At 48.1% G+C, this 27,923-nt stretch overlaps 1 protein-coding gene across 3 annotated transcripts in view; it reads right to left on the bottom strand.

The window, feature by feature from the left end:
• Positions 1 to 27,923, bottom strand: part of CFAP251 (cilia and flagella associated protein 251) — a 112,202-nt gene that overhangs the window by 13,473 nt on the left and 70,806 nt on the right. For all 3 annotated transcript variants that reach the window (XM_073676265.1, XM_073676266.1, XM_073676264.1), the window contains 4 exons: positions 23,888 to 23,999; positions 22,895 to 23,058; positions 4,298 to 4,388; positions 2,048 to 2,191 (listed from right to left, as the gene is read on the bottom strand). In XM_073676265.1, coding sequence (XP_073532366.1) covers positions 2,048 to 2,191; positions 4,298 to 4,388; positions 22,895 to 23,058; positions 23,888 to 23,999 — 511 coding nt within the window. The remainder of the gene's footprint in view (positions 1 to 2,047; positions 2,192 to 4,297; positions 4,389 to 22,894; positions 23,059 to 23,887; positions 24,000 to 27,923) is intronic.

Below are 27,923 nucleotides of genomic sequence, written 5' to 3' on the forward strand. Positions count from 1 at the left end.
TAAGGTCATGGCACCACTATCAGTATTTGGTCAGTATTTTTTCTCAGGAGTGGGTGATAAATGCAGAATTGGTGATTTGTTTCTATTATACCTTTTCTCTGATTGTTCTTTTCCTGGTTTTGGCTCCCACTCCTGAGAAAAAATACTGACCAAATACTGACCAAATACTGATAGTGGGGCTGTGGCCTAAAACAGACTCTGTGTGAATACACCGAAGGTCTTTTTCAAGCAGATTCCGCTCCAAAAACCGCCTGAAAACTAAATGGTTAAAAGAAGGGTCATATGTTCATCTATGTAAAAATGACTTGCTGCGCATATGTTCAGTCTTTTGAGTGTCTTTAACAGCTTCATGCTTCCTCTTGAAAAACTTGGCAAATTTGTTAGTCTGAAAAAAGACATTGTATGCACATACTCTAAAGCTGGACCCAAGACTGGACCGGCTGTAATATAGTGTTTAATTAACATTTTGTTATTACATAAGGCCACTATCATACATCAGTATTTTGGAGAGTATTTACATCAGTATTTGTGAGCCAAAACCAGAAACGGGTCCCCAACACAGGACGGTTGTGAATCTTTCATTTACACATTCTCTGTGTAGGTTCCACTAATGCTGCGCTCACACTCCATGGCCATGCTGTGGCTTTTAATTGCAGCAACCCTGTGCCACTGTGTTTTTTCCAATGTTTCCCTGCACAATCATTTAAAGGGGTTGTCCACTACTCTGACAACCTCTTCTCAATCCCCCTTGTAAAATAACACCTATACTCACCTCCGGTGAAGTTACAGTGATGTTGGCACTGGCTCTCCTGTGGATTGCGTGACATTTTTATGTCACGTGATCCCAGTGGCCAATCAGCGCTGGCTTCACTCTTCCCTCTTTCGGACAAATCACATACATCTGGAAGAAGTGAAAGAGCAAGATTTCCCTGCAAGATTAAGTGATTGTGCAGGAAAATAGTAAACAGACTGTCAAGGCACAGGTCTGCTGCAGGTAAAAGCCACAAGATGACCACTGCATGTGAACGGAGACTTATAGTTTTGGCTTACAAATGCTGATGAAAAACACTGGCCATAATATTGTCGTGTACATCTGATAGTTCATCATAATAGTTAGTGGCTATGTTACAAAAAAATAGAAAAGTTCTTAGTTGTAACTGTTTTCGTAAACTTTTCAAAAGTAAAAACAGAAACTGAGGGCCACTACTGTTCCTATAGTGGTTGACAACTAGCCATATTTGAAATTCAGGGGTCAAAGGCTCCTTCAGGCTTCCATTTGATAATTTTTTTATTCATTTTATTATTATTTCAGGGTATGTTCACCTGGTTCAGACATGCAGCAACTGCATTTTAGATTATAGATGAGATTTTATAAAAAAAAAATCTATTCCACACACTATGGAGAAATCTGCAGCGTAAAATAAGCGGCACGGTGGATTTTACATCTGCAGTCTGTCAATTTATGCTGCAGTAAATCTGCAGCAAACTGAATATAAATTACTTTGGAATTTATTGCTCCTAATTTGCTGTAGAATATTAGCTTCAGAAATTCTTTAGTATATACTGGCCCTTTAGTAAATACTAACCAAAGTGAAATATTCAGTATAGAGCATATTTATAATATGGAGCAATTTATATATAAGGGAACTCCATTATGAACAATTACCTAATATATACCATGAACACGTGGAGGTCCCAGTAAGGCCACGCGTTCAGTATTTTACATCAGTATTTGTAAGACAAAATCAGGAGGAAAAGTATAATAGAAACAAGTCACCACCTCTGTATTTATCACCCGCTCCTGGTTTTGGCTTACAGATACTGATATAAAATACTGACCAAATACTGAACGTGTGGTCTTGTGCTCATTTCAGTACACACTTAGGTTGCCATAATATCGTTAGATAATAAAATCTGAATGACAGAAATCACTTTGCTAAGTTTTGCTATTACTTTCTACAAAATAACTTTTTGTCATTCCAATAAATTATTAATATTGGCAATAAAATAATCTCTACAGGTGTAGAGCTTTGGTGAATGTAATGACCTCTTGCTCTGTTGGGTAATATCCCAATGCTCGCATGATGAAAGGAACTTCTTTCAAGGGAATATGAGTTGAAACTTTTCTGGTCTCCATTGTATCTATACTCTGGTTACGCAGTTGTGCATAGTAAAAGTAATCTTCCAGCTCCTAAACGAGAAAGAAGACACTAGTAAGTAGCTACAGGACATAGGAAATATGTTGATATATATGTACTGATATAATAGCTGCACTAATGAAACATAATCTTTCTAATTGAACATAGTATATTACACTTGAATATCATCTATGCTTAAGCAGAAGTGCACATGTTGTGATCTAGGAAAGACCCTCTGCCATGCCAACAATACAACATTAAAATTTACCCTTTCCGTGTATATAATATTTTTAAGCTATTTTCTCGACCACTAAAGGGTTTTTTCCTATAAAGAAAGTCATCGCCTATGCACAGGCTAAGTGATAAGTTGCTGATTGCTAGGAATCCCACCCACTGGTACCCCCCTATTTAATTGCTCCATCAAATCAAGTGGCTATTGAGCATGTACACGACCGCTTCATTCATTGTCTATGGGACTGGCAAAGAAAGTAGAGTACAGCGAGCCTTCTGCAGAACTCCATTCTCTGGATCATTGAGTACTGAGACCCATATGATCAGAATGTTACCACCTATCCTGTGGAAAGGTAAAAAATGTATATCTTGGTAAAAAATACTATAAAGAATTGCTGCACTACTTTTATATAGTCTACCTATATGGATAGGTAATCAATATCAGATCAGTTGGGTCGGATGCCCAGCAGCCGTACCGATCAGCTGTTCTGGGTGCCGCGGCCAGATGTTTGCAGTTGCAGAGTTGAACAGTGTAGGTCTGTCAACTGTGTAGTGGCCACAGCCAGGTACTGCAGATCCACACCTATACTATTTGAGTAGGGGCGGACCGAACAGCGGCTACTACACAGTTGATGGAGCTGTACTGTTCAGCTGCGAAATTGCTAACAGCTAGCCAGCTTCAGCACCAAGAACAGCTAATTGATGATGGTCCCGGGTGTCGGACTCCCACCAATCTGATATTGATGACCTATCCTTAAAATAGGTCATCAAGAGGTAGAGTAACCCTTTAAGTATTGCATTTTATTGATATTTCAAATCCACCATCACTGTGCTCATAGGCATTTTGCATAATAATTTGCAATTTCTACCATTCAGCTAAATTTATTTAAAGTTAAAAAGTACTAAAATATAAGTGATATCACTGACAGTATACCTGATCGCTATCAAATAGTTTAATCATTTACATCTATATTTGGCCTGACATCAGTTTTTGCCATTAGGCAAGGACCTGCAGCTACAGAAGTTGGTTTTGGTGTAGTTTGAATGGATGATGCTGAAAAATACTCCTAGTAATTATAGTAATATGGTTGGGATGCATTTTACATATAAACACAGCTGAGGAATTCTAGCAAGACTGGATATTTTGGAGTGAATTTAGATACATGCATAGTTTGCCATGGTAATACAAAAAAACACTTCCACACCATAATAGACATAAAACGTTTTTTAAAACACATGTAATGAATTTTAATTTGTTTTGGATATTTGTGAGGAATACTGCTCACAAACATTGCTGGGTGGTGCACTTGCTGCCCAGTTTTCTTAATATTTCCCAGTTAGGGAGGTGATTTCCCCTTCTGCTGGCGAGCGTGGACATCACCTAGCCAAGCTCCCTGAGGCATCCGGGGGCCGGTTAGCGGACCAATGGCAGGGCAGGGTTTAGGGGCCAAAGAAGCACACTATTTAAGTGCTAAGTGACATTCATTGCTTCTGAAGTGCTACATAATGGATTGAACTCCTGTATTCTAATCTGGCTCAGGAATTCATTACTCTTAACAGATCAGTCCTTTTGGATTTCCCTCTGGACTGCTTGACACCTCTTTTGCCTCATATCTCAGCTTGACCCCAGCTATTACCCTGACCACGTCTCTGGCACCTGAATCTGTCATTGTCCCTACCTCTGTGGTATTGACCTGTCTTGCTGAGCATTCTATCCTCAGATCGCTCTACCAACAGTTACTTCATGGACGGAGTATTGGATACAGCTGAAAATCACTGGTTCCCGGGGACCTGCTAAACAGAATGGCTTACACCAAGTTTTAGAGTGGAAGTCCTTTAAAGAGTACTCGGAACCGGTAACACAATGTTCCCAATTATTCAAAGCCCAATCTCTGTGTCCAAGAACTGTCCACTGGCTGGTCACTAACCTTGAATAATGCTCCATCTCTTCCTCCTGGCAACATTCCATAGAATGGAATCAGATCTTCTCCACCAAGGGAAGCAACAGCCTCTAAAGATCTGCAATATAAAAAAGAAACCTCAGCAAAAGCCGAATATGTAATAATTTGTATTTTCATTAAATAAATTTAATTTAATTCCTTACTGTGATTGGATCTTTCACCCGTCCACCTAAATGCACCATAAGATTAGCTAAACTTCACTGCTATCATAGGGCTTTCTGCTCCCAAATCATTATCCACACAACATTCACTAATATATGATATAACTACCACTAGTCCAAACAGTCAGGATGTGATCACTGATGTCAATGATGTTTATGATCCTCAAAACTCACTGTGACACTAATGGACTTGTCAAATTACTGAAAAGGGGCGATTTGAAGCCATAATAAAAAAAAAAGACAACATTTCTTTGAAGCAAATATGACAGCAGGATCAGACTACGCTGGGTTTGTTTGTAGTCTGTTACCATGAAAATGCACTGATTTGGATAACAGCTGTAGACACAACCTGTAATTATTTCTCATGTTAGATAGACTGGAGCTATAAAACAATGGTTGGACACAGCCTATAACCTAAAGTGATTATATTTCAGAATTATATTTATTTTTGGTTTGAATCCTTTAAGGAGTTCTACCTTACTTATGATTCTAAAAATAAAAAAAAAGTGCAAAACTGGTAAGTTGTTATTATTACTGAAGTTAGAAGTCTAGTTACCTGGTCAGGACACTGTTGCAACCTTAATAAAGCAGGCCATACACATGAGATAGCATTGGCTGACAGCTATCTCACACTGGAGAAAGCACTGGCTTATCTCCCAGAAAACAAAAGGTTCCGGCGATTAAATTCAAGCTTCCGGGGCCCTAATCTCCTCCGATCTCATCTGTTCAAAGATTGTTGGAAGTCCCTCATACATGTTGGGTGCTGACGAGGTGTGTTATCACACGGCCATAGGTTTATTGTTGTCCATGGTCTTAAGGCCCCGTCACACTTAGCGACGCTGCAACGATCCCGACAACGATACGACCTGTCAGGGATCGTTGCTGCGTCGCTATGTGGTCGCTGGTGAGCTGTCAAACAGGCAGGCTCACCAACGATCAGGGGAGCAGCAACATCGTGGAAAGAATCTTTCCACGATGTCCTGCTCCTGGTTACGAGCCTGCTGAAGCAGGAGCAGGCTGGTAACCATGGTAAACATCGGGTTACTAGGGGCACACGCGCACCTAGTAACCCGTTATTTATCATGGTTACCACTCTGCTACAGTGAGCGGGAGGTTACCGCTCACTTTAGCAGGCTGGTAACCATGGTAAACATCGGGTTACTAGGGACACACGCGCACCTAGTAACCCATTGTTTATCATGGTTACGAGCCTGCTAAAGTGAGCGGTAACCTCCCGCTCACTGTAGCAGAGTGCTAACCATGATAAACAACGGATTACTAGGTGCGCGTGTGCCCCTAGTAACCCGATGTTTACCATAGTTACCAGCCTGATCGCTGCTCCCGCTGGTCACACACAGCGATGTGTGCTGACCAGCGGAAGGGCAACGACCAAAAAATGGTCCAGGACACTTTGCAGCGATCAGCGACCTCACAGCAGGGGCCTGATCGTTGCAAAGTGTCACACATAGCGACATCGCTGGTGAGGTCGCTGTTGCGTCACCAAAACTGTGACACAGCAGCGATCTCACTAGCGATCTCGCTATGTGAGAAGGGGGCTTTACACTGCTTTTACATTAAAGACTACAGTGAAGCAGTGGTGAGAGCCCAATTATCCTTTTTGCTGTTAAACCATATATTTTGGACTTTTAATTATCAGGGAGCACCACCATATGCTTAGAAGCAGAGGGTCCACAAGGGTAAATGTATATGGATCATGTAGTGCTTGGGAAACCAGCAGTGCCAGTGTTCGCTTCTCTGGGATGTTTACCTCACACACATTATAAAGCCAGCCAATCCAGTAGATAATGGCAACTTTGGCTGACTTTTATATAATGTGTATGACGCCTTGGTCTATTTACACTACATTTGAACATACTTGTAATATGACTTAAAGTGAATCTGTCACCCCCTGGGAAGTATATAACCTATTAATATGGGCATAGAGGTTATAGAAATATTAAACTAGACCTACCTGTATGCCTCATATTAATGGTCTTGTTGTTGAGAAATCTTATTTTATTTCTTTATGCTAATGATTTCTTCTAGGGTGCTTGGAAGAAATCCCCGCCTCCTGTCTTCATTAAAATACCACCCCCCTCCCTTGCACATCACAGTGCCCTGCAGTTGTGGTGCTGTAATCCCGTGCCTCCGCCCTGCACTCCCTCCACAATCTGTACCTGTTCCTCCCTCTTATGGGCAGTGTATTCAAAGATCTTCGGCGCAGGCGAGTCACTGCGACTTCAGCTCCAGTGACCTCCGGCGTGCGCGACGATAAGATGCTCTCCCCACTTCCTCCCTGGATAGTCATCGCTAAGAACCATGTGTGTATATGTGTATATACAAAGCATATGTGTATATGTGTATGTACTGCAGTGTGTGTGTGTTAATATACTTGTGGCACCCCAAGGGTCTGGTTGCCACAGTGGCATTGCCTCCCTCAAAAGAGGTAATGCCATACCTGGAAGCAAGCAGGAGTTCTTTTAGCCAGGTACACAATACATGCAACACTTCCTGGCTCTAGACCAGCAAGGGGGGGAACCTCCCCTTGTCAACTGGATCTGGAGGCAGGGTTAGTTGAGCTTAGGGTAAGGAGTTGAGTTTAGGACATTGAAGAGAGAGGAGCTAGGGACTGGAGCTGGAGATAGCTCGTCCTAGCTGGAGCACACAAAGAACCGGACACCGGAGTCCGAGGCTGTGGGACACTTCAGGCCCAGCAGCAGATACCGCAGGGCAGGAGATTGCAGGTCCCCTGGCCCCCATCAGACGCCCGGAGGCTCAGCAGCACAAAGGGACCAGCACCGCCACGGAGGAGCGAAGCATCCACAAGGCCCGAGCTGCCAGCCATACGGGTGAGCACAGCACGTTACACTCAGGGACGTGGGCTACAACACAGCTACAAGCAGTAAAGCCAAAGAGTATAGTGAGAAGGGCAGGCCTACAACTCCATCTGGCAAGGAGGACTCTATGTTTGCTTCCAGGCTGACCAGACTCTTACTTCTAGCCAGTACTCCAGTCCATGCTTGCCTAATTGACAACTGTGAGTAAAGACCCTGGGACTGCACTACAGTCATGGCCAAAAGTATTGAGAATGAGACAAATAGTAATTTTTCCAAAGTTTACTGCTTCATTTTCTTTAATGGCATTTTGCATATACTCCTGAATGTCAAAGAGTGATCAGCTTAACAGCAATTACTGTACTTGCAAAGTCAATATTTGCCCAGAAAATGAACTTTAATCCCCAAAACACATTTCAACATCATTGCAGTCCTGCCTTAAAAGGAGCAGCTAACATCGTTTTAGTGATTGATCCATTAACACAGGTGTGGGTGTTGATGAGGACAGGGCTGGCGATCAATCAGTCATGATTAAGTAAGAATGACATCACTGGACACTTTAAAAGGAGGCTGGTTCTTGGTATCATTGTTTCTCTTCAGTTAACCATGGTTATCTCTAAAGAAACACGTGCAGCCATCTTTGCACTGCACAAAAATGGCCTAACAGGGAAGAGTATCGCAGCTACAAAGATTGCACTTCAGTCAACAATCTATCGCATCATCAAGAACTTCAAGGAGAGAGCTTCCATTGTTGTCAAAAAGGCTCCAGGGCGCCCAAGAAAGACCAGCAAGCGCCAGGACCGTATCTTAAAACTGTTTCAGCTGCGGGATCGGACTACCAGCAGTGCCGAGCTTGCTCAGGAATGGCAGCAGGCTGGTGTGAGTGCTTCTGCACGCACTGTGAGGCGGAGACTCTTTGAGCAAGGGCTGGTTTCAAGGAGGGCAGCAAAGAAGCCACTTCTCTCCAGAAAAAACATCAGGGACCGACTGATATTCTGCAAAAGGTACAGGGAGTGGACTGCTGAGGACTGGGGCAAAGTCATTTTCTCTGATGAATCCCCTTTTCGATTGTTTGGGACATCTGGAAAACAGCTTATTCGGAGAAGAAGAGGTGAGCGCTACCACCAGTCTTGTCTCATGCCAACTGTAAAGCATCCTGAAACCATTCATGTATGGGGTTGCTTCTCAGCCAAGGGAATCGGCTCACTCACAGTCTTGCCTAAAAACACAGCCATGAATAAAGAATGGTACCAGAATGTCCTCCAAGAGCAACTTCTCCCAACCGTCCAAGAGCAGTTTGGCGCCCAACAATGCCTTTTCCAGGATGATGGAGCACCTTGCCATAAAGCAAAGGTGATAACTAAATGGCTCATGGAACAAAACATAGAGATTTTGGGTCCATGGCCTGGAAACTCCCCAGATCTTAATCCCATTGAGAACTTGTGGTCAATCATCAAGAGACGGGTGGACAAACAAAAACCAACAAATTCTGGCAAAATGCAAGCACTGATTATGCAAGAATGGACTGCTATCAGTCAGGATTTGGTCCACAAGTTGATTGAGAGCATGCCAGGGAGAATTACAGAGGTATTGAAGAAGAACGGGCAACACTGCAAATATTGACTTGCTGCATTAACTCATTCTAACTGTCAATATAACCTATTGGTACTCATAATATGATTGCAATTATATTTCTGTATGTGATATAAACATCAGACAAACACTAATAAAAACCAGAGGCCAGCAGATCATGTGAAAATATAATTTTGGTGTCATTCTCAAAACTTTTGGCCATGACTGTATACTGACTCTGTGGTTATTACTGATACCCTGCACAACCACCATCATCCACACACTGCCCTGAAGCTAACTCTTCCTGTGGGGAGTTATACCACCTTTGCTGCCAAACCATCAGCTTCAGAGGACTGTTCCGCAGCGGCGGCCTCCATTAGCCGCACTCCACAGGTGGCGTAGTCGGACATTATAAAACCCATATATACAAATTACCCTTGGATTTACCGCCCTGGGTCACGGACTGGGTCACCGCCACAGTGACTACAACCCCCAGCATCTACCGGCCCGGCACCGGGTACCCCACGGCCCAGGGGGCGCGTCAACTTTGGCGTAGTCGGCAGGATTTCGTGCCCGTTGCCACCGGGTACTGTGCACCTTAAAGAACTGTGTCGCATACCGTGGTGAAGTTTCGCGCCAATTGCCGCTGTTTCCCTCCATTGTCCGCCATTTCCGGGTCACCGCGCGGGAAGAAGCGGGGGCGTAACCGCAGGAAGCGCGCGAAGCCCAAGCCCCGCCTCACGCACTGACGCAGCGCCAGGTCCTGGAAGGAGCCCCAGTGAGCGCTTACGTCAGACGCGTGCAATGCCAGGTCCTAAAAGGAGACCATCGCCTGCGGAACTGCAGCCTACGAGAAGCAAAGTGAAAGAAGGTAGGCCACGGTTCACTAGGGGGGAGGAAGACGCCGGACATGGAGGGAAGTTCAGCCGCAAGCGTGACCGCTGCCACGGTAATGCCAATCTCCATGCTATATATACCGGGGGCGGCGTGGTTGCCCCAGTACTCAGGAGAGTCACACACCCTGAATGATTTTGAGGAAAGACTGCGCAGTCTGTTTAAAGTATACCCCCTGTCAGAGGAGCAGAAAGTCAGCATCCTCATAGGCCAGCTAATCGGTGCAGCCCAGAGAGAAGTGAAATCCTGGTCAGGCAGAGACAAAGGCACTGTAAAAGAGATACTGGCCCGACTAAAGGACACCTTTGACACCCGCACTGCAGCTGAAATAAAAATGAAGTTTTACGGGTGCAAGCAAAGGGTGCAGGACGGTGTACGGGACTATGCTTTAAATCTGCAGGAGGCGCTGAGGGCCATCAAACAGGTAGACCCCGACAGTGTGCAAGATGAGAACAAATTGCTAACTGAGCAGTTTATTGAGGGGCTCCTGTCCAGCGCTCACCGGACACAGCTGCGCATAATGGCTCTGCAAAACCCCGATCTGGACTTTGCACAATTTAAAGACAGAGCCATCCGGGTGCTGCGAGAGTCAACACCAGGTGGCGCTACATCCCACCGGCGCCCAGCTATCACATACCACCAAGAAGTGGCATCCTTTTCCCCAGAACCTGTAGGGGCTGATGCACAGACTCTGGACAATGCCCCGTCTACAGACCTGCACCTTCAGGTCCAAGAGCTGACTAAAAGTGTAGCTGCACTAGCCAAAACGGTGCAGTCCATGCAAGTGTACCCACAAGAAAAGATCGAGCTGGCTTCCAGTCCAGATGACATCCCGTGGCGACGACAGAAAAGAATTCCACAGATCAGAGGGAGGAACAGCGACCGCTACGACCAGGACGGACAACCCATCTGCCGCCGCTGTCACAAGGCAGGACACTATGCAAGATACTGCAATAATTTAAACGAGAAAAACCTGGGGCAGAGGGCCAACCCCCAGGAGTAAGACCACCAGGCCCACAAAGCTGGCGAGATAAGTACGTGGGAGGACGACCGGTCCTATCTATCGTGGTTGACGGCTTTCCGATGAGCGCGTTGCTGGACACTGGATCCCAGGTGACCACTATGCCATATGTTCTTTATAAACGGTACTGGACTGATTCAGACATTACGCGCCGTCCAGATGACCATCTTAGCATCTATGCCAGCAATGGTCAACCCTTACCTCAGGTGGGGTATAAAGAAGTGACCATAAAAATTGGCAGAGTGGAGTTGCCAGCACAAGGAATGATAATTGTTGACATTGATCGCCGAGAAAGTCATCCCATGATAACCTTAGGCACTAATGGCATTGAAAATTGTCTTTCAGAAATTATTGTCTTGTTACAGCAGGTTGCGGAGACTGCCAGTTCCAGTCAGCAGCGGGTTCTGCAGAGAGAGATCAGAGCCCTGATGAGAAGACAACAGGTAGAACTGTCTGGTGGTGAAATTGGCAATGTCAGGATGAGTGACCCATTCCCCATTGCCATGCCCCCTAGAAGTGAAATGTTGATATGGTGTCGGGCAGCAATCGGTCTCAGGGGTTGAGATTACCAGGCCCTGGTAGAGCCCGTATACTCTGACAGTAGGCCCACCATCTTGACAGCCAGGGGGGTAGTTGATGTCCGCTGTTATGCACACGCCCGGGCTGAGCGGCGTGTGCATGTGATTGTAGTGATTCCACTGGACCATGAACCGGAGAGTGCCTGGAGGGGCGTGACTAAGTATCTGGCCGATCCGACCAAGATGGCACGACGGCATACGACGCCAGTGCACCAGGGAGAAACCGGGCAGAGGGACCAGGTGCTACTCCAGGTCAAACTCCGGACACGGGGGTTGACCCACACAGGGATTACTGGATCAGGCTGGCGCACAGACTGGAGGTATAGGCAGGCACGACTGGTATGCAGGCAGGCGGGTAAAGGCAAGCGCAGCTAGAGTGCAGACAGGGAGGCACTAGCAGGTAGGAACACAGGCGGGATAGGACCCAGTACACACTGGGACTCAGGAACAATACAGGTAGAGGGGTACAGGCAAGCACAGCTAGAGTGCAGACAGGGAGGCACTAGCAGGTAGGAACACAGGCGGGATAGGACCCAGTACACACTGGGACTCAGGAACAGGCAGGTTAGGCTGGCACAGACTGGTGGATATAAGCAAACACGGCAGGTATGCAGATGGGTGGATACAGGCGAGTATGCAGGCAGGGAGGTACTGGCCGAAAGGACGGGCTGGAGCACAGAAAGGTTAAGACCCAGTACAGACTGGGTCACAGAACCGCAGATGCGGTAGACAACCACAGCAGAGAGGGAACGCCCGAAGCGGTGGGCAAGAACAGAGCAGGACAGGGCTGCAGGAGCAGCGGGCAGAAGCAGGGCAGGACAGGACTGCCGGAGCAGCGAGCAGAAGCAGGGCAGGACAGGACTGCCGGAGCAGCGGGCAGAAGCAGGGCAGGACAGGACTGCCGGAGCAGCGGGCAGAAGCAGGGCAGGACAGGACTGCCGGAGCAGCGGGCAGAAGCAGGGCAGGACAGGACTGCCGGAGCAGCGGGCAGAAGCAGGGCAGGACAGGACTGCCGGAGCAGTGAGCAAGGAGTCAGAGCAGGCTAGAACCGCCGGAGCGGTAAGCAAAGGAGTCAGAGCAGACTAGAACCGCCGGAGCGGTGAGCAAAGGAGTCAGAGCAGGCTAGAACCGCCGGAGCGGTGAGCAAAGGAGTCAGAGCAGGCTAGAACCGCCGGAGCGGTGAGCAAAGGAGTCAGAGCAGGCTAGAACCGCCGGAGCGGTGAGCAAAGGAGTCAGAGCAGGCTAGGCTGAGTAGGGGGGACAGGGCTCTGTTCACACGGAACAGACAGGAAGGGAAAGGCAGAGCCAGACACCCACAGGGTACTTGCAGTGAAGTAGCGAGTGGACCACAAACTCACAAACGGGAGTACAGAGACAACAAGCAGGAGTTAGGTACGAGTTCAGACTCTGCAGAAAAAGGAAGGGAACGGACATAGAGGCAAAACAGGTAAAGGATAGGAGAGAGTTCAGACTGGAACTGAGTGTACGGAGGAGACCGACACTGCAGAGGGATACAGGAGCGGGTCTGGGAATACGGCCCCCAGAGAGGCAGGACGAACAGGCAAGGAGCGTGTTCAGACAGGACAGACAAGATACAGGAGCGGGTCTAGGTAATCAGCCCCTAGAAGGCGAGAGGAACAGGCTAGGAGCGTGTTCAGACAGGTCAGACAAGATACAGGAACAGGTCTAGGTAATCGGCCCCTAGAAGGCAGGAGGAACAGGCTAGGAGCGTGTTCAGACAGGTCAGACAAGATACAGGAACAGGTCTAGGTAATCGGCCCCTAGAAGGCAGGAGGAACAGGCTAGGAGCGTGTTCAGACAGGCCTGGAAATACAGCCTCCAGGAAAGGCAGACAAGAGAACACAGAACGGGACCTGGCACCTTCAGAGTGCAAGCACACACTGAAAGAAACACTATGCTCAGGCAGGAATAGATGGGCGCAGCTGAGCTATATACCAGGTGACAGACAGCAATAGGCTGAGGACGCACAAGGGGTGTGACCCACAGCAGGTACAAAAAGCAGGAAGTGATCGGGCGCCGCCCTTAAGCAGCAGAAACAGACACAAACAGACAGCATGGAGGGAAGCCAGAGAGACATTCTGGACAGGAGATCAAGTGCGCGCTCTTGCACAGTGGGAGATGGACCACTATGCAAGGACGCCGCCAGGTATGTTACAGTACCCCCCCCCCTTACGCCCCCTCTTCTTCAGGCCTGCCAGAATCTTCCGCAGGGAATTCGAGGGCCAATTCTTCACTTCGAAGAGATCACTTCCACTGTCCACCGGAAAAACTGGTCTCCTCTGGGTAGCTAGGATGCTACCTCCCATCCAGTCACCCTTAGCAACAGACGAAACGGGTGGAGTACCAGGAACAGCACACAAGGAAGTCTCTCTCCACATATTTTCAGGTGGCACCCCAGAGGGTACAGGAGACAACTGGAAGTCCTCCACCGGGTTGGAGGGGGACAGAGACTTGGGGGTAATCTCTGCTTCGAGGTACATCTTGTCAAGCTCACAGGAAGAAATAGACGGGTTATCAGGTACATAATGAGGAAAAGTCACTGTCTCTTTGTTTTCTGGTGGTACCCCGGAGGATTCAGGAAACAACTGGAGGTCCTCCGCCGGGTCAGAAGAGTGCAGAGGCTCAGAGAAAACATCTGCTTCAGAGTACACTAGGTCGGACTCACTGGACGAAGCAGGCGAGGTATCGGGTACCGAGTATAGGAAAGTCTCTGTCCATTCTCCACCAGGTGGCACCCCGAAGGGTTCTGGAGACAACTGGCGGTCCTCCGCCTGGTCAGAGGGGTGTAGAGACTCACGGGTAACCTCTGCTTCAGAGTACACTAGGTCGGACTCACTGGACGAAGCGAGCGAGGTATCACGTACAGAGTATAGGAGAGTCTCTGTCCTTTCGCTACCAGGTAGCACCCCGAAGGGTTCAGGAGACAACTGGAGGTCCTCCGCCTGGTCGGAGGGGTGTAGAGACTCGGGGGTAACTACCACTTTGGGGTACCCATTGTCAGGCTCACAGGACGAAGCGGACAAAGTATCGAGTACCGGGTGTAGAGAACTCTCTCTCCATTTGTCATCGAGTGGTATCCCGGAGGATTCAGGAGGCAACAGGGGGTCCTCCGCCAGGTAGTAGAGGTGCACAGACTCTGAGGTAACCACAGCTTTGGAGCATCCTTGGACATGCACACCGGTTAAAGTGGGTGAAGCATCTGATGCCGGGTGCAGGAAGTTCTCCTGTGTGGAGTCTGGATGGGCAGAAGTCTCTTCGGGCAGGAGAACTGGTGCACTACCCACGCACATTACCCGTTGGGGCTTCTCCGGGATACAGGGAGATGAAGCTTCAGTAGGGACTTCAAGGTTGGGGTCAGGAGGTCTCAGGGAGGACAGACCCTGGCGTGACGGCTTGCCTCTACGTCTAGCACGTCTGGACTGCCTCTTGAGGTTGGGAGAAGTATTCCGGAAAGCGTAGTCACCCTGTGAGGATTCTGGGTGGGCAGTAGTCTCATTGGGCTGGAGGACTATTGCGCTACCCACACACATTACCCATTGGGGCTGCTCCGGGATATTGGGAAGTGAAGCTTCAGCAGGAGCCTCCGGGTTAGGATCATCGAAGACCATTAGAAAGGCCACCAGGAAGGCCATTAGGTCCAGGAGGATCGGATCCTGTGTTTCATATAGGGGGTTGATCCATTCCAAGGCATCACCCGCCAGGTAAGACATAATGAATGCCACCTTAACCCGATCGGTGGGAAAACATAGAGGGTAGAACTTGAAGTGTAGCATGCATTGCTCCACAAATGCACGACTTTGTCTAGGATCCCCATAATAACGTAGCGGATCCGCGGGAACGAGAGCAGATAGATCCATCTGGACGGGTGCGTAATTCGCCTGGAACTCAGCTAAAGGAAAAAAAAAATATTTATTTATTTATTTTAATGCATGTATTCGCTGGAAAACTTCTCAGAGAGCGAAGGCCGTGGGGCTCAACGGGAACCATGGCCTGAGCATGCTGTTATGCACACGCCCGGGCTGAGCGGCGTGTGCGTGTGATTGTAGTGATTCCACTGGACCATGAACCGGAGAGTGCCTGGAGGGGCGTGACTAAGTATCTGGCCGATCCGACCAAGATGGCACGACGGCATACGACGCCAGTGCACCAGGGAGAAACCGGGCAGAGGGACCAGGTGCTACTCCAGGTCAAACTCCGGACACGGGGGTTGACCCACACAGGGATTACTGGATCAGGCTGGCGCACAGACTGGAGGGTATAGGCAGGCACGACTGGTATGCAGGCAGGCGGGTAAAGGCAAGCGCAGCTAGAGTGCAGACAGGGAGGCACTAGCAGGTAGGAACACAGGCGGGATAGGACCCAGTACACACTGGGACTCAGGAACAATACAGGTAGAGGGGTACAGGCAAGCACAGCTAGAGTGCAGACAGGGAGGCACTAGCAGGTAGGAACACAGGCGGGATAGGACCCAGTACACACTGGGACTCAGGAACAGGCAGGTTAGGCTGGCACAGACTGGTGGATATAAGCAAACACGGCAGGTATGCAGATGGGTGGATACAGGCGAGTATGCAGGCAGGGAGGTACTGGCCGAAAGGACGGGCTGGAGCACAGAAAGGTTAAGACCCAGTACAGACTGGGTCACAGAACCGCAGATGCGGTAGACAACCACAGCAGAGAGGGAACGCCCGAAGCGGTGGGCAAGAACAGAGCAGGACAGGGCTGCAGGAGCAGCGGGCAGAAGCAGGGCAGGACAGGACTGCCGGAGCAGCGGGCAGAAGCAGGGCAGGACAGGACTGCCGGAGCAGCGGGCAGAAGCAGGGCAGGACAGGACTGCCGGAGCAGCGGGCAGAAGCAGGGCAGGACAGGACTGCCGGAGCAGCGGGCAGAAGCAGGGCAGGACAGGACTGCCGGAGCAGCGGGCAGAAGCAGGGCAGGACAGGACTGCCGGAGCAGTGAGCAAGGAGTCAGAGCAGGCTAGAACCGCCGGAGCGGTAAGCAAAGGAGTCAGAGCAGACTAGAACCGCCGGAGCGGTGAGCAAAGGAGTCAGAGCAGGCTAGAACCGCCGGAGCGGTGAGCAAAGGAGTCAGAGCAGGCTAGAACCGCCGGAGCGGTGAGCAAAGGAGTCAGAGCAGGCTAGAACCGCCGGAGCGGTGAGCAAAGGAGTCAGAGCAGGCTAGGCTGAGTAGGGGGGACAGGGCTCTGTTCACACGGAACAGACAGGAAGGGAAAGGCAGAGCCAGACACCCACAGGGTACTTGCAGTGAAGTAGCGAGTGGACCACAAACTCACAAACGGGAGTACAGAGACAACAAGCAGGAGTTAGGTACGAGTTCAGACTCTGCAGAAAAAGGAAGGGAACGGACATAGAGGCAAAACAGGTAAAGGATAGGAGAGAGTTCAGACTGGAACTGAGTGTACGGAGGAGACCGACACTGCAGAGGGATACAGGAGCGGGTCTGGGAATACGGCCCCCAGAGAGGCAGGACGAACAGGCAAGGAGCGTGTTCAGACAGGACAGACAAGATACAGGAGCGGGTCTAGGTAATCAGCCCCTAGAAGGCGAGAGAAACAGGCTAGGAGCGTGTTCAGACAGGTCAGACAAGATACAGGAACAGGTCTAGGTAATCGGCCCCTAGAAGGCAGGAGGAACAGGCTAGGAGCGTGTTCAGACAGGTCAGACAAGATACAGGAACAGGTCTAGGTAATCGGCCCCTAGAAGGCAGGAGGAACAGGCTAGGAGCGTGTTCAGACAGGCCTGGAAATACAGCCTCCAGGAAAGGCAGACAAGAGAACACAGAACGGGACCTGGCACCTTCAGAGTGCAAGCACACACTGAAAGAAACACTATGCTCAGGCAGGAATAGATGGGCGCAGCTGAGCTATATACCAGGTGACAGACAGCAATAGGCTGAGGACGCACAAGGGGTGTGACCCACAGCAGGTACAAAAAGCAGGAAGTGATCGGGCGCCGCCCTTAAGCAGCAGAAACAGACACAAACAGACAGCATGGAGGGAAGCCAGAGAGACATTCTGGACAGGAGATCAAGTGCGCGCTCTTGCACAGTGGGAGATGGACCACTATGCAAGGACGCCGCCAGGTATGTTACATCCGCCATGGGAGAGTGCCAGTCCGCATCCTGAATTGTGGGGAGAAAGAGGTTCATTTGCCCCTATATGCTACCCTTGCCAAATTATTCACCGTCAGTAACAACTCTATAAAGACAGTGGAACCCTTACCTCCATCCAAACCGGCGGAGAATAATGGCTCCAAGGGACAGATGGAGGACTGGTGTCAGAAGCTACACGTGGGCACTGACTCCACCCCTCAGCACCAAAAACATGGAGTATACCGGGTGGTCCAGGAGTATGAGCGGGTCTTCAGCAAATACCCGCTAGATTTTGGGAAAGTAAAAGGGGTACAACATCATATCCCCACGGGAGATCATACACCCATTAAAGAGCGGTACCGGCCTGTACCCCCAGCACACGACCAAAATGCCAAAGGGATGTTACGGGAGATGAAGGAGGCTGGGGTGATAAGAGATAGTTGTAGCCTCTGGGCAGCTCCATTAGTTCTCGTAAGGAAAAAGGATGGTACAATGAGAATGTGTGTTGACTACAGGCAAATTAACTGCATTACACATAAAGATGCCTTCCCGTTACCCAGGATTGAGGAGTCACTAGCTGCATTAAGATCTGCTAATTATTTCTCTACTTTGGATCTCACTAGTGGGTATTGGCAGGTTCCTGTAGCAGAGGCGGATAAAGAAAAGACCGCATTTACAACACCGATGGGCCTCAGTGAGTTCAACTGCATGCCAGTCGGGCTCTGCAACGCCCCAGGAACCTTCCAGCGGTTAATGGAGTGCTGTCTAGGACACAAGAACTTCGAGACAGTCCTGCTGTACCTGGATGACGTCATAGTCTACTCCAAGTCCTATGAAGACCACCTGAAGCACCTGGCCGAGGTGTTTGAAGCCCTAGCTGGTTTTGGCCTGAAGGTAAAGCCGTCAAAATGCCACCTGTTGAAGCCCAAGGTACAGTACCTAGGTCATGTGGTAAGCGCCGAAGGTGTAGCACCAGACCCTGACAAGGTCACAGTAATCAAGGACTGGCAAAGACCCTCCACTATCAAGGAAGTGCGGCAGTTCCTCGGGTTGGTGGGCTACTACCGAAGATTTATCAAAGGCTTCACCAAGATGGCGGCACCCATGCAGGACCTCCTAGATACCAGTCGAGGAAGGCCAAAAACCCGAAGCCTCCATTTAAATGGGATAAGCCGGAAGACGAATCCTTCAGCAGGCTGAAGATGGCTCTCACAGGAGACGAGATCCTGGCCTACCCTGACTATGGCCAACCCTTCATACTCCATACAGACGCAAGCAACGTGGGGCTGGGAGCGGTGCTGTCCCAGATACAGCAGGGCAGAGAAAGAGTGATTGCCTATGCCAGCAGGAAGCTCCGGCCCACAGAAAGGAACCCTGATAACTACAGCTCCTTCAAGTTGGAGTTCCTCGCCGTAGTCTGGGCTGTGACCCAGCGCTTCAAACATTATCTCGCCTCCTCCAAATTCACCGTCTTCACAGACAACAACCCGCTGACACACCTGGAGACTGCAAAGTTTGGTGCCCTGGAGCAAAGATGTATGGCCCGGTTGTCTAATTACGAGTTCACCATCAAGTATTGGGCTGGGCACAAGAATGCAAACGCAGATGCGCTTTCCAGGATGCCTAACTTGCCAGATGGGGAAGAAGACCCGGAAGAGCTGAAGGAGAAAGAGATCCCCGCTTTCCACTGTCATGCAGTAACCCAGTGCTCCCATTGTGTGAAGAACAGGTGCTCCGCCAACAGAGAGGCCACGTTCAATCCATTGCCCCACCATGGATGGGCAGAGACACAAGATAGTGACCCGGCTGTCCGCCTAGTCAAGGAGTTGCTGACACAAGCTGACTCGCACCCTGATCCAGATGCTCCAGAGGACACCAAACAGCTGTGGAAGGAGAAGGGCAAGCTATTCATCTATGAAGGGAAGCTGTGTCGAAGAAGTATCAACTCCCGGACACATGAACTGGTCTGGCAGGTGGTAGTCCCGAGGCGGGATGCGTCAATGGTCTTAGAAGTGTACTACGATGGAGCAGGACACTTCGGATGGAAGAAGTTGGAAGTCCTGCTACGTGAACGGTTCAACTGGGCTGGCATGAGGAAAGCAATCGAGAGATGGTGTCGAGAATGCGGACCATGCAACCTGAGGCGAAAAGACCGTGACAGCCAGAGGGCTCCCCTGCAGCCCATCATTACCAAACAGCCACTTGAACTGGTAGCCTTGGATCACGTGAAGCTAGCCCCAAGCAGGTCAGGCTATGTCTACGCTCTCACCATCGTAGACCACTACTCCCGGTTCCTGGTAGTAGTGCCAGTAAAGGACCAGAAGGCTCAGACAGCAGCCAAAGCTTTCCAACAGCAATTCTGTCACCCACACGGTTACCCTGACCGTGTGCTTACTGACCAAGGTCCAGCCTTCGAAGCGGAGGTGTTCCAAGAATTCTGAAACCTGTACGGTTGCAAGAAAATCAGGACAACGCAGTATCATCCCCAAACCAACGGGTTGTGTGAGAAGATGAGCCAGGTGGTGATAGACCTGTTGAAGACGTTGCCCCTTGAAGAACGCAGCCTGTGGCCAGAGAAACTACCAGATCTCGTGGACCTCTATAACCATATCCCAGTGAACTCCACCAATTGCACACCTGCTTACCTGATGAGAGCAAGACCTGGTAAGCTGCCCATCGACCTGGACATGGGAGTCCTAACACCGGAGACAGCCTCACCAGATGCAGATTGGGATACCGAGCGGCAGCAACAATACCGCAAAGTGCAAGAGAGTGTTGAAAGAAGTTTGTCCCAGGCCAGACAAAAGCAAGAGAAAACTTACAACCAACACGCACCCGCTGTTCCCTTGCTACCTGGAGAACAAGTCCTTAAAAGAAAGAGGCGGCTCCACAAATTGGATGACCAGTGGGAGGTAGAGCCATACACCATCCTACCCTCAAACTACGATAACACCAAAGTGTGCCTCATCAGCAAGGATGGAGGAGAAACATCAGCGGCAGTTTCCAGAGATCACTTGAAGAAATGTCCCGAGCAATTGCAACACACTAAGGAAGACTAAGATAGCCCTCAGCCCACAGAGGAAGTGGTCCAAACAGTACTCTGAGAATTTCCCCGGTCGTGGACACAGGTGAACAATGCAATTGTCGTGCCAGTCATTACCTTTCTCCAAGCGGCCCCACCGGAAGCTGCAGAAGTCCCAGAAGAGTTGGAAGAACAGTTGGCCCCAGAGACAGAAGCCTCATCATCAGCAGACCAGGAGAATCAACCCTCTGCTAACAATGAACCTGTCGTATCCACGGTGAGCCAAAGAGTTCGTAGGAAACGGCCCAATCTACCAGTACTACCTCATACTACCTGTAGTGCAGTTCACACTGAACCCACCACACCAGGGGTAGACACAAGGGACCAGGGTAGAGCAGTGACAGATAGTGTACTCCGTAGATCCACCAGAAGTACAAGAGGTCAGCCCCCTGCCCGTTGGAGAATTTAAAATGCAAAGTTTAAAGTATAGAAAAATTTGAAATGTATGCTGTATATAGTTACCCGTAAGGGTATGCCAGAGACATTGCTGATTTGAAATGTTTAATGTGTGTTTTTCCAGTTACCCGAAAAGGGTACAAAGACTTTTAGGTTATGGACGGTGAATAACCAAAGAACTCTCCATTGTAAATAGTTGCACTTGTTAAAGTGCCCCTTATTGAAAGACCACTGAACAAAAACTCGTTGGGAGTTGGCTGAAGACGTTGTCCAACACTGGATCATCTATGCCCTGCAGCCACCCCAGGGCCTCCGTGGAGGGTTTTGGACGGGTCCCTCAAATTACACCTTGCACAGTGGAATGGACACCTGGTTGCAGATTATCCTATCAAGGACTGTAATGTTTGTAAATATTCTAATGTGCCTGTTATTGTTAATGCTATTGTTACTTTTGAAAAATATGTTCAGTCCCGGAGTACTGAAATTAACTAGGGGGGAATGTGGCACCCCAAGGGTCTGGTTGCCACAGTGGCATTGCCTCCCTCAAAAGAGGTAATGCCATACCTGGAAGCAAGCAGGAGTTCTTTTAGCCAGGTACACAATACATGCAACACTTCCTGGCTCTAGACCAGCAAGGGGAGGAACCTCCCCTTGGCAACTGGATCTGGAGGCAGGGTTAGTTGAGCTTAGGGTAAGGAGTTGAGTTTAGGACATTGAAGAGAGAGGAGCTAGGGACTGGAGATGGAGATAGCTCGTCCTAGCTGGAGCACACAAAGAACCGGACACCGGAGTCCGAGGCTGTGGGACACTTCAGGCCCAGCAGCAGATACCGCAGGGCAGGAGATTGCAGGTCCCCTGGCCCCCATCAGACTCCCGGAGGCTCAGCAGCACAGAGGGACCAGCACTGCCACGGAGGAGTGAAGCATCCACAAGGCCCGAGCTGCCAGCCATACGGGTGAGCACAGCACGTTACACTCAGGGACGTGGGCTACAACACAGCTACAAGCAGTAAAGCCAAAGAGTATAGTGAGAAGGGCAGGCCTACAACTCCATCTGGCAAGGAGGACTCTATGTTTGCTTCCAGGCTGACCGGACTCTTACTTCTAGCCAGTACTCCAGTCCATGCTTGCCTAATTGACAACTGTGAGAAAGACCCTGGGACTGCACTATACTGACTCTGTGGTTATTACTGATACCCTGCACAACCACCATCATCCACACACTGCCCTGAAGCTAACTCTTCCTGTGGGGAGTTATACCACCTTTGCTGCCAAACCATCAGCTTCAGAGGACTGTTCCGCAGCGGCGGCCTCCATTAGCCGCACTCCACAGGTGGCGTAGTCGGACATTATAAAACTCATATATACAAATTACCCTTGGATTTACCGCCCTGGGTCACGGACTGGGTCACCGCCACAGTGACTACAACCCCCAGCATCTACCGGCCCGGCACCGGGTACCCCACGGCCCAGGGGGCGCGTAATACTCACCTACTGCTGCTTTCTCCAGAATCCAGCACCGTTCCGCTCCATTTCTCAGTGACACCGTTCCGCTCCATTTCTCAGTGACGTCACCGCAATTCAGACTATCTGGGTCACTCTATGCTTTATGTGTGAGTCGGAAGTCTCTTTAACAATATAAGTGTTTGAAGCCTTGATCTGAAACTCTATAGACTGTAAAAGCCACTTCTGGGTCACTCAGAGAGCAGTGTGTTCCAAAGAGGCTGCAGAGCAGTGACCTCACTGATAAGCAGAGCAGGATGGCGCTGGAGCCCGGAGACAGTGTCGGTAGATATTAATATACCCACACTACATTGCATACACAGATTTATTTAGGAAAAAAAATTAAATGGGAGTGCTTCTTTAAGCATGTGATAATTTAGGTCCGGACTTACTGTACATTGGTTTTCCACATCATTACTGTACAGTCTTTTCCTCCAGCTGTAAACACGTATTGACCGTCACTTGAGCAGGCAATATTGGCTACCCCATCCGGATGACAAATGAGAGCCATGGTCTTGTGTGGGTTTCCATCAACTGGTAGAATCTGAAGTCCAACCTAAGCAGAGATATTAAATAAAGCTGACTTTGCAGTGACATTTCTAGAATACTCTGTAAATTAGACACCTACTAAGTGTTACATTGATTGGGTATGTCATTGATTGGGTCTCATGATATTAAGGAGTGCCAGTTTGCATTTCTAGAGGAAAAAAAGCTAAACATAAGCATTCAAGTTTACCCTTTAAATAAATGTCAGTTAAAGAAACTGAAATTAAAGCATAAATGGACTGGGGTCTATTTATTTTCAACATTATTAGTGTCTCAGCTCATAGATTAAATTACTTACTCAAGTGTTTCAATGTCTGGGAATTCCTTTATGAGAGATCGTTGCTGCTTCCATTGTACCCACACACAGACCTAACCAGACGAGCCCCTGCCCTATTTAGAGACTTATATTTTAATATCATTTTCTACTTGTTAGGTGAAGGACATTGTTGGACACCCATTGTTTATTTCACTTCATCACAAAAAAACAATAAATTAACTTTTTTATATATGTACACTTATTTGAGAAAGTGACCTGTACGGACCCAAAACATGTAATAAAGGCTACCTGAAGCACATTTCTATGTGTGGGACCACTATTTCCACTAAGCAGCAGGATCATTCAAACATCAACTTCTATAATACTCTTTAACTTTACAAGCAGAATAAGAACATCTCTATCCGCAGATATGACTGCAACAGCTTATTTTATTTCTTATTTTTATTGGGGTTGTGCCATACATAACCTAATCAGGTGAGCATTATTCTCACCCCTTGCCCCCTTATAATATATATTATCACCCTATGTGTGATTGTTTCTTTTTTTCTTCACCCCACCATACCTTGTCATCTATAATATATGCCAAGTAGCCTTTTCCTGAATCCTGACTATAAGAAGGAAATACTTCCATTTTCCTTATAGGAGAGCCAAATGTTGGCCCTAAGAGGGTCTTTCTGAAAATGAGAAACAGAAACACATGACAGTATTTTATACAATATAATATTATATAGTATGCTATAAATTAACAATTCAGCAACGCTAGGTTTACACAAGCGTATTTCCAGTCCATGTGATGTCCCATCATGTGCAATAGACCACACATGGACCAATGTTTGCTTATGCGCTAGCACACATGGGCTATTAGTCCACGCGCTATTCTGACCCAATTTACAGACCAAATTAGTGCATGTAATTAGTAGGCAACTTCTGCACCCATCTTCCATTCAGACAAAAGGTAAAAAGAGCGCAATATTCACAAAATCAAACAATCCATTTAGTGTAGCAGACAATTCTAGAGAAATAAGTGACAGTGCTCACCAGGTTCCATACTAAAATAGAAAAAAAGTCATTTTATTCCTCCACCCATGTACAATATCCATGCAACGTTTTAATCTATATCCTGTATGAAGTCTTTATCAAACTTGATATTTGAAAATAATTTTTTTTCTATTTTTCTATGAAATCCAGTTATCACTGTCACGTTTTTCTCTACTTTCAAGCACATGGACCAAGTCACATTTGCAATTCGCGGACACGAGTCTACAGAGTTCAGCGCTGCTCTTAATTTAGCCAAAGGCCATGTTCACACGTTCAGTATTTGGTCACTATTTTACATAAGTATTTGTAAGCCAAAACCAGGAGTGGAACAATCCGAGGAAAAGTATAATAGAAACACGTCACCACTTCTGTATTTATCACCCCCTCCTGATTTTGGCTTCCAAATACTGATGTAAAATACTGATCAAATACTGAAAGTGTAAATGTGGCCTAAGACTCAGTTAAAAAATAATTTAATTATATAATTATGTTCATGAGATGTTTTTGCATCTCAGATTCTTAAGCATTTCACTAATCTATTTCTTAGCTACATTCATTTTTTGGAATGAAAAGCTGGAGGTGCATAAAAAAGATGGCATTAGTTTTCCACCAAACATTTCTATTAAATTATTGTCAATTCTGCCCAGAGCTACAGTTACAGGGATTTGAATATTATTAAGTTAATTTTTCTCTCTTTCGTATTACAATCCAATGAGTAATAAATAAAAGTTCTTGCTTCTCTTTCCCTATAACTGATAATTGCAGGAGCACAAGTAATAATGGATTCAGGTGTCATATAACTTCAGATGTTTCCTGCAGAGAAAGCAGTATTACAATACAATATTTTAGGAGATAATCTGTTTAGTAAACATCAGCATATTCGGCAAATTAATTATTACAAGCGGCTGTAGAAATCGTCAAGGTTTCCTAAACGCCCTTTGTAAATGCATGCGGTAGCTGGGTGAATTCATTAGTATTCTGCTCCATTAGCGTCCGTGACAATACTTCCTTCTAAACATTTATCTGTAACGAGGGAAGCTGTTTTCTATAATAAGGAGGACGTCTATAATAAACATTCCACAAGCTCAATATAAATATGAAAAGATATGGGCAGAATGTTTTGCATGCGCTGGATTACTCATCCTCCTACTCACTAATAAGTGTAACATTAAAGAGCAGCCAAAAACCAAGCGCTGGATATGTCTCCAGTTATTTAATGTGATGGACTAATGAAGTGTAATGAATCATTGCTCCTTTGAGTGGCAAAGGATATCAATGCCCAGTCAAAATAATTTAACTGTTTGTGTGCTAGATAAGACTTTTTTTACTTTCAATTTTACCTAGACATTATCTGGAACAACCTGCAGCTGGCGATAATATAAAGTAGGGTAAGTGTACACCCACATGGTTTGGATAGAGAGTGGATTTTCCAAAATGGACAATCTCCTAATTATTACTTTAACAGAGTAAACAAATTTGCAGGACCATGGTACACCAGTCATGTTGGTTGTCCATGTCCTACCCAAAGACTTCCCCAGCACCTCTTCTGATAAGTATGCCCTGTGTGACCTCATGCCTGCATCACATCACAACGATGACGTCACGCACGGACTATTAATCAGAAAAGGTGCCAGTGCTGATGATTGGTGGGAGGAGGTTTGTAGGTCTCTGGTTCGAACTATTAAAGTGGCAACTGAACCAGGGTTCTGTAAATCTTTTTGCTCAACTCTACTACCAGAATTGAGGACATTGTCTATATCAGGGTTGCCAAACTCAAATACCCAGAGGGCCAAAATGAAAAATTTGGGACAAAGTCATGGGCCAACCAGTTTACAGTATAATGGGCCCCACGTAGTCCTCCATAGAGAATAATGGACCCCACATAGTCCTCCATAGAGAATAATGGGCCCCACATAGTCCTCCATACACAATAATGGGCCCCAAATAGTCCTCCATACACAATAATGGGCCCCACATAGTCCTCCATGAAGAATAATGGGTCCCACATAGTCCTCCATACAGTATAATGGGCCCCACATAGTCCTCCATACAGTATAATGGGCCCCATATAGTCCTCCATATAGTATAATGGGTCCCACATAGTCCTCCATACAGAATAATGGGCCCCACATAGTCCTCCATACAGAATAATGGCCCCACATAGTCCTCCATACAGAATAATGGGCCTCACATAGTCCACCATACAGAATAATGCGCCTCACATAGTCCTCCATACAGAATAATGGGCTCCACATAGTCCTCCATACAGAATAATGGGCCCCACATAGTCCTCCATACAGAATAATGGGCCCCACATAGTCCTCCATACAGAATAATGAGCCTCACATAGTCCTCCATACAGAATAATGTGCCTCACATAGTCCTCCATACAGAATAATGGGCCCCACATAGTCCTCCATACAAAATAATGGGCCCCACATAGTCCTCCATACAGAATAAAGGGCCCCATATAGTCCTCCATATTCCATACAGAATAATGGGCCCCACATAGTCCTCCATACAGAATAATGGGCCCCACATAGTCCTCCATACAGAATAATGGGCCCCACATAGTCCTCCATACAGAATAATGGGCCCCACATAGTCCTCCATACAGTGTAATGGGCCCCACATAGTCCTCCATACAGAATAATGGGCCCTTTTCCTCCATACAGAATGATGGGTCCCACATACTCCTCTATACAGAATAATGGCCCCACATAGTCCTCCATACAGTATAATGGGTCCCACATAGTCCTCCATACAGTATCATGGCCCCACATAGTCCTCCATACAGAATAATGGGCCCCACATAGTCCTCCATACAGAATAATGGGTCCCACATAGTCCCCCATACAGAATAATGGGCCCCACATAGTCCTCCTGTAGCATCGGCGACTCTGCCCCCTGCCAGGCAGAGACGCCGCCCCTCTCACCGCCGCGCTCCCCGCCCGGCATCCTCCAGCGCTCCTCTTCCTCCTTCTGCCGGTGTGCGCAGCTTCCCGGGCACTGTGCTTAGGGCGCGCGCGCGCTCCCTTCCTCTTAAAGCGGCCGCGCGCGCCGCCCTAAGGAGTCCCCGGCAAATTGCCGGAGACCCTCCCATATTTAAAGCACCTCCTCCAATATGGAGGTGCCCGAGCAATAGTTGATGCACAGTTTACTTACCTCTGCTTCAGCCCTCAGGTCCCGCTGCTAGTCTGACCACTAGTCCTGCCCGCCAGCCTGACTATCAGTCCAGTCCGCCAGCCTGACTACTCTCCAGCCCAACAGTCTGTCTTCCGTTCAGTCCGCCAGTCTGTCTATGGGCTTTGCCCGCCTGCTTACCTGGAAGCACCTGCCTGTTACCTGTCAGCCTTCCTGGAGGCTCCCGCCCGTCACCTGCCGTGACCACCTGTCGGCCTATCTGGAGGCTCCTGCCCATCACTTGCCGTGACCACCTGACAGCCTACCTAGAGGCTCCCGCCTGTCACTTGCCGTGACCACCTGACAGCCTACCTAGAGGCTCCTGCCCGTCACTTGCCGTGACCAACTGACAGCCTACCTAGAGGCTCCCGCCTGTC

This window comes from Phyllobates terribilis, unplaced genomic scaffold, assembly GCF_046119375.1.
Source record: "Phyllobates terribilis strain yellow unplaced genomic scaffold, ASM4611937v1 Scaffold_1__5_contigs__length_1240528914, whole genome shotgun sequence".
In the NCBI taxonomy this organism is placed as follows: domain Eukaryota; kingdom Metazoa; phylum Chordata; class Amphibia; order Anura; family Dendrobatidae; genus Phyllobates; species Phyllobates terribilis.